Source organism: Herpailurus yagouaroundi, unplaced genomic scaffold (genome assembly GCF_014898765.1).
Source record: "Herpailurus yagouaroundi ecotype Mexico unplaced genomic scaffold, PumYag 28, whole genome shotgun sequence".
In the NCBI taxonomy this organism is placed as follows: domain Eukaryota; kingdom Metazoa; phylum Chordata; class Mammalia; order Carnivora; family Felidae; genus Herpailurus; species Herpailurus yagouaroundi.
In genome coordinates, this window is record NW_024412376.1 from 148,057,553 (window position 1) to 148,064,863 (window position 7,311).

The following is a 7,311-nucleotide window of genomic DNA, read 5'->3' on the forward strand; positions in this document are numbered from 1 at the left end:
CAGAGCTGGGTCTTCAAGCATCGGGGACGATTTTCAGACTCAGCCATGGCAATGGAAACAGGAGACTGCCTGGGATAAAGCAGAGCACATCACAGCTGCACAAGATGGGAAGACAATGGTGACAAGCCTGGACACATTCAGAGTAAATCCTGGGTTCCTCAGCCGGGCGGGGAAATGCCTGGAATGTCTGGGCCCACGGGTGCCTGGACTCACACGAGGAGGCCACCATGCTGACGATGATGGACGAGGAGGTGCTGGAACTCTGCACAAGGACAGTCACCAGCACTCCGATCACCAGCCCAGCCACGGGGTTGGACATAATAGAGTTGTTGCTGAAAAACTGCCCGGCCACCTTTCCTGAAAAACAAGCCCACAGCCACCAGATGGAAAGTTAGGTGGGCAACTGAATACACAGACATCTCATCTCCAGCCACGACCAGCTGGCTGTGGGTCAGGGAGGCCAGCCTCCAGCCCAGCTGGTACCCCTGGGATCTTCCCAGTGCATCTGCCACGTGCTTCTTCCCAGTGCTGCCCTGGGGCCATGTCTCCACTTCTGTGACCTCGCTCCCCACTCATGCCGCACCCCTTGTTCCTCTTGTCCCTTCACCCTACAGCCTCCATACTTCCACTACTCCTTCATCAGCAAGCCCTCCCCCAGCCTTCTCTGACCGCCAACCTGGCCTCAATTCCGCACTTGGCCCAATAGGTGTTCGTGAGTCTCCAGATGCGCTAATTCCTGTCTCTGGGGATATATTCCCGACTCAGAACACTTCCCCCCCCACGAATGGATATTCTCATTCTTCTCTATCAATCCTACCCAACCCCCATTCTCTAGCTCCAGCCTAGCCTCAGATGCCTGAGACGATCAATCCATTCCCCAATCCATTCACTGAAGATGACCAAGGCCCAAGAGGGTAGAAGCAATTCATCTGAGACACTTGGAGAGCAAAATCCCTTGCTTACGCTGGGATTCCTGGGGGTGGCTTCCAGGAAGTCAGTCTGCCCTTCATACACCCTCACAAGTGCTCCCTCTCCCAATTCTCCCAGGTCACAACGATGAGTTCCCAAGAAGGCACCCAGGGGAATAGAAATTCATGGTCTTCTGTGCCTCTGGGATCCGAGTTTGGATCCCACCATGCCAACTCAAGGCTGTGAAACTAAGTGCTGACCTCTTTCAACTTTGAGTGCTCTCCATAAATGGGAAGGGTTTGGGGAAGAAACATTTAGGACTTCAGGAGGCATTCAACGTGCTGGCTATCACTGTTGTCACCCATCAGAGGAGCACAGGTGGCCAAGCACGTGGTGATTTAACTTCTGGGACCCCCTCACACTGCTTAGCTACTCTCAGTCCTGCAAGACGTGTAGGCAACTGCTAAGGATAAGGATCCACCAGCTCTGGGAACCTTGTCCTTCTCCAACAAAGGCCCAGCCCTGATTTTCTATAGTTGCTTTAGCTTGAGAGCATTCCTATCTAATAATCTCTGCAGGTCGGGAGGCCCAAAGACAGCAGGGATCCCTTAGATAAGTCCTTATATCAAACAGCTTCCTGCCTAGGGTCGGTGGACAAACACAGGAAGCTGACCGCTTGGAAATGGCCCCAGCCTGGGCTGCCGGCCTAAGCCATCTCAGCCAGTCATAGCTCCTTTAAAGACCTCAGTTTTCTCTTCTGTAAAACGGGGGCATGACTTCACGAGAAGGTGTGCGGTGGCCTTGTGTGCTAAAACACGCCGGCAGGCTGCCGCTGGAGAGGGCTTGCTGACTTGTGACCATCTGAACCAAACTGCATGAAAATACCCCACCCCAGATCTCTGTCCCTTTCATCCATACCTCCAACCAGCTGGAAGGCACTGCTGAGGACATCCAGCGAGCACACGAAGAAGTAGAGAAATGCCAGAAGCAAAATAAATTTCCCAATTCCTTGGAAGACACAGAGAATCTTCCCTTTGGTGTCTCTCTCTGGGGTAAGGGAGAAAGGACACAGGCTTTTAGTGCCCGAAACTCTGAGAAGTTTGGCAATGAGCTCAGAGCGCTCATCTCCCCTCCCCCACCAACCCTCCCCCCCTCCCCTCCCCATCACCAGGTGGCTGTAAGCTCTTATGTATGGCAAGGCTTAGAGATGGGATGCATCCGTGACTAGAGTTTTCAAAGCAATTACCACTCTAGTCCATTTAGTTGAAATCTGTGGTGAAGCGTCTCTAAAGCACTGGCTTCAGGGAGGAGGGGTTTGGTGTGGTCTGGGGCACTGACAGGCAAACCAGACTCCATGCTCAGCTGAAGCAGTGTCGCTGAGGGAGGCAGTTAAGGGCACTTGACACCTGCTAAGTGCGGGGTCAGAGATAATGGCTCTCCTAAGCACCTTCAAAACAGCACAGACTATTTTCTAAAATGTGGCCACAAGGTAGCAATCACAGCCTCCATTTGGGGAGGGCTTGGGCGCTCATACATCCTGGAATGTTATGTCCTTGGATGCTATTTTCTCTGCTCGATTTTATAGTGGTTCTCACCTCCTCCCTCCCAGCTGTCTGATCTGCAGACAGACCTTACACCCTGCACCCGGAAAAGAAATGCAGCATTTGTTTGCACGCCAGCCATCCTGGCTGTATATTCTGTCTTCTGGAAGCTTTTCTCGATGCCCACATTTAGGTGAGGAGAGCCCTCCATCCAGGGGCTCTCAGAGCAGGGGTCTCGTCTGTTCAATGCTGTACCCACAGCACAGTTCCTGGGACCAGTCAGCACACAGTGGGTTATAAGGAGCAGCATGGCGCCCGGCCTGGTTACTACCCCCATACTGGCACATTTGTTGAGTGCATGAGAGAACAAAAGATCCCCCAATTATCGCATTACGCTTTGACTCCAAGCCTCCAAGACTGCAGGCGGTATCCCTAGCCAGGACCTTTTTATGAGAGGCATCAGAGGGGTGCTGGGTGGCTCAGGCGGTTGAGCCTCCGACTTCGGCTCAGACCATGATCTTGGGGTTTGTGAGTTCGAGCCCCGCTTCAGGCTCTGTGCTGACAGCTCAGAGCCTGGAGCCTGCTTGGGATTCTGTGTCTCCCTCTCTCTCTACCCCTCTCCCACTCGTGCTCGCTCTCTCTCTCTCTCTCTCTCTCTCTCTCTTCCTCTCAAAAATAAACATTTAAAAATTAATAAAAAGAAAGACAGACCTCAGAGCGATGGAACGGAAGAGGGTAACACAAAGGAGATGATCCTGTGGAGGCAGTGAACCCAATCCCTCACGCATGGGAAGTCCCTCCTGCTTGCTTTCACCTGACCACTTGATCCCCGTGTCCCGGAGCTCGGGCAGGTCCCAGGGGTCTTCCACTGCTGTGGGTTCCTCTATCAGTGCCACGGTGGAATAGGACGGCAGAAGCTCGATCTTGGTGACTGGGGTCCCGCTGTCATCTACTCAAACAAGCAACAGAGGCCATGAGGAATGAGGGTCAGACCCGAGCCACAGGAGGCCAGTCTGGGGCGGGATGATCGGCACTTACTTTGGCTAGTGTCCTTGCCTTTCCCGGGTGTGGTGGACTGCTGGCTGGTGTCCCCTTCCATGTATTTATTGGGGTCGGGCTGGGCATTTTCCAGCTCAGGCCAGGGAGCCATGATCTGCAGACGGAAAACAGAGCTTAACGAAGCAGCCACTGAAGGGAGGCCCACTCAGGTGCTATGACGGGAAGAACTAGGTTGCAGAGATTCGGGAGAGAATCTACCTTCCAAGGGGGGGGCTCTTCTGTGCCATATTTCTCCTCTGGGTCTCCCTCTACCGCTCACCCAGGCTGTCACTAAATCAAACCACTTCTTACAGTGTTTCTTTCCATTCTAGCCTCAAGTCTGTCCACTGAACTTCCTTTGATGTCTCCAACTTCCTTCTGGCTCAGCCTCTGTCTTGACTCTCTCCTTTAGTCAGAAAGGGGGTGCAAAGCCACCCCTCTTCATCAACTCATGGCACGCCACGTCCTCTCGGTCCTCCAATGGTTCCCTCCTGCTTTTTTATTCTAGACTGCACATCCACACCAAACCTCACACAGCGGACTTAACGTATACGTAAATGCTAACACACATTCTGCCTGCTTTACCTACCACCCAGTCTTCTGTGGGCAGCATGACACAATGAAGCTAGTTCGAATCCCAGTAGTGCCACTTATCAGCGGCTGTGTGCTTAGGCAAGTCCTTTTATACCTCTGAGCATAAAGGCATCAATGTTTCCCCATCTATAAAATGTGGACAAGTCCAGGTTATGTGTGCAGGGTTATGAGATTGACAGTGACCCCTAGAAAGTTCCTGGAACCAAGCAGCCATCCGCCAAATGGTAGCTATTATTCCTATGCCATGCCGCCTGGCTTAATGACCCTTTGTCAGAACCACATGCTTTCTAACCTTTGGTAGACACTTCCTCATAAGCCATTGTTTCAACAAAGCCTTTCTTGGTTACACAGAGAGAAAGTGTGGCTCTTGACACACTTGGAAGTCCCCTCCTTGTGGTGCTTGTCCTCTGACACACGTTAGTGCCATACAAACAATTCACAGAAGAGGAAAATACAAGTGGCTAAAATACTGCAAAGAATTGGGCCTCATTAACAACGCAAGATATGCAAATTAGAACAGTGAGATAATTTCAACTATCAAATCAGCAGAAAAAAATACTTGTAAGTATAATATGCTGTGCTGGAGAGACTGCAGTGAGATGAGTGCTGGTGGAAAACCATCGGCAACAGGTCTAAAGTCCTTTACGTTTTCAATACATCTCTGACCCAGTCATTTCACTTCTAGGAATCCAGTATCTAGGAATGTTTTCTCTCAGAAAATCCAAAGTACCTCCCTGTTCTGATCACTTCTTTGAAGAGGTTTTCCCAGAATCTGTGTCAATCTAACTCCTTTCCTATTTTTTCTTCTTTCCCCCTTTCCTAATTTTCTTAAATGGATCTACTTCCTGCCTACCGAAATGCAAGCTCCACCCAAAAAAGAGGCTTTGCCTGGTTCAACATGGCATCCTTAGGGTCTACAGCTACGCCTGGCACACTGACAATGCCCAATACGTGGTGGTTGATGGAATGAATGGGATGCAAACCAAAGAAGATGTTGCCACGCTGTCGCTTAAAGAGTTGAATAGTAAAAATAGGAAAATTGTTGTACTAGCCATGGTACATCCATGCAATGCAATAGCACGCCATTAAAAAAGCTTATAAAGAATTAGAAAAGGGGCACCGGGATGGCTCGGTAGGTTAAGTGGCTGACTCTTGATCTCCACGCAGGTCATGATCTCACGGTTCGTGAGTTCAAGCCCTGCGTCAGCTCCACACTGACAGCACGGAGCCTGCTTGGGATTCCGTCTCTGTCGCTCCCCAACTCACTCTCTCTCTGTCTCTCTCAAAATAAATAAACCTTAAAAAAAGAATCAGAAGCAATGCCTTAGATAAATTGTGAATAAAAGGCACTATTTTTTGCCCTACTCACAGCACGTTCTCACAGGATCTGGAAATGTCCCATGGGATTCACAGTGGGTGATGGGATTGTGGGTGACTTATTTTTCTACTCTGTGAAATTTCCAAAATTCTTTTAAGAGCTGTAGCCCCACCCCAGACCCACAACGTAAGATGGTTCAGGGATACCCAGTGTTGTGACTGTTAGGCGTACCTATAAAGCTAGGACTTAAGCTGATTCTGTGTGTCCCCATCACGAAGGGCTTTGTTTAGCCTAAGGAATTTCTTGACTTTGCCCAGGCAACTGCAGAACCCATGATCACAGGGGACATCCTGCAGTCATTGGCTTCCATGAAAGTACAAGCCATGCCTTTCATTTCATCTTAACAAGCATCCAGCACAGGGCCTGGCACACAACAGGCCTCACGTGCTTTCTGAGCAGGATGCCAGGGCCTGCCTGGCCAGCGAGAGCCAGTATTTAGTAAGCCAGGCTGTGACCCCACCCTGCCGGGGGGGGGGAGGGGGGGGAGGGGGTTGTTGTTATTCTCCCATTATACAGATGAAAACACTGAGGCATAAGGAGGCTAAGTAACTTGCCCAAGGCCCCAAGTGGTAGAGCCTTGAGCCCAGGTCAGCCTTTTCTGGCAGCTGCTCTAGGGCTGTGTGTTCTCTGTAAGCCACTCCATTGGCTTCTGGGAGCGGGGCTGCTTCTAGGGTCCGGCCTCCTGGAGTTGCTATGCCTGTCACAGGCTGGACTCCTCCCTTGGGCTCAATGAAAAGCCTTCTTATAGCTGACAGTCAAAGGTGGGGCAAAGCCTGCTGCTCAAGGTGTGTTGGATTTGGGGGGGCCCCTTCCCAGGGTGTGCTGGGAGGCAGCTACAAGGTTGGGGCCCAGGCAGGGGAGGTGGGGCAGAGCTGAGCGGTTGGGGAGGAGACCGAGGCTGGCCTGGGACAGCCCCAAGTTCAACTCAAGGCCACCATGCAGGTGAACGGGCTCGGCTTGGAAACAGCACGGAGGTTAAAAAGAAAAGACAAGGCCAGGCCTATGGGTTTGGGGGAGTAAGCTCAAATGTCTACCTGGTGACTCTTCCAATTCAGGGATCCGTAGCCACAGTGTGTTGGGGGAAAGAAACGAACAATCTTGGAGCTCTTAATTTCAGTCAGGCACGAGGCTGGATACCTTACATAGCACAGAGGCTCAGAACCAAACTCCATCTCTGCCCCAGATACACTGAGACCTGGACAAATCACGCGACTGCTTTGTGCCTCAGTTTCCCGTATGTAGAATCGAGTTTATAACAGTCTATATAGCCCATTGGGTTGTTAGACAGCTTCAATGAGTTAATTTCTGCAAAGTGCTTGGAACAGTAACCTGTCCAATTGGTTCGTGTTCCTCCTCTGAGCAACCCTGAGGGGTTAGTGTTCTTCCCATTTTACAGGTGAGAAAACCAAAGCATTTCAGAGGGGTAAAGCCACTTGGCCCAAGGCCGCAGTGCGACTTGAGAGTCTCTGACTCCAGAATCTGTGTTTGCCTCAACTACAACATGACTGGAACACTCCTAGAAGGGATGAGTCATGTAATAATAGCATCAGAAGTGCAACGTATCTGATTAAAGGCCCATTGCCAGGCAAATGGAGAAGATGCCTTAAGACCCGAGTGGCAGAAGCCAGCGCCTCACCTCCGCATGCAGCGTCCTGGGAGGAAGCGAGGGCTCCATGAACTGGGTCTTGGAAGCACCTGCTGCCCAGGTATTGGCACAAAAGCACTCCCCCTGCCTTGGAACATCAACCTTCCGTCGTCACTGCCACAGGCCGCTTAACGGCAGTCCATGCTTTGACCTCACCCTGACTGAAGTCCAACTTACTTCCCCATCACCCCGGACGCTCCCCTCCG

General features: G+C 51.3%; 1 protein-coding gene across 4 annotated transcripts in view; it reads right to left on the reverse strand.

The window, feature by feature from the left end:
• The window catches only part of SLC34A2 (solute carrier family 34 member 2), a 32,387-nt gene that overhangs the window by 13,128 nt on the left and 11,948 nt on the right, over positions 1 to 7,311 (reverse strand). For all 4 annotated transcript variants that reach the window (XR_005793691.1, XR_005793690.1, XM_040486583.1 and 1 more), the window contains exons 2-5: positions 3,489 to 3,603; positions 3,265 to 3,399; positions 1,828 to 1,956; positions 214 to 357 (exon numbers count right to left, since the gene is read on the reverse strand). Coding sequence is in view for 2 of the 4 variants with exons in the window: in XM_040486583.1 (XP_040342517.1) it covers positions 214 to 357; positions 1,828 to 1,956; positions 3,265 to 3,399; positions 3,489 to 3,600 (520 nt within the window). In the remaining 2 variants the exon portion in view is untranslated. The remainder of the gene's footprint in view (positions 1 to 213; positions 358 to 1,827; positions 1,957 to 3,264; positions 3,400 to 3,488; positions 3,604 to 7,311) is intronic.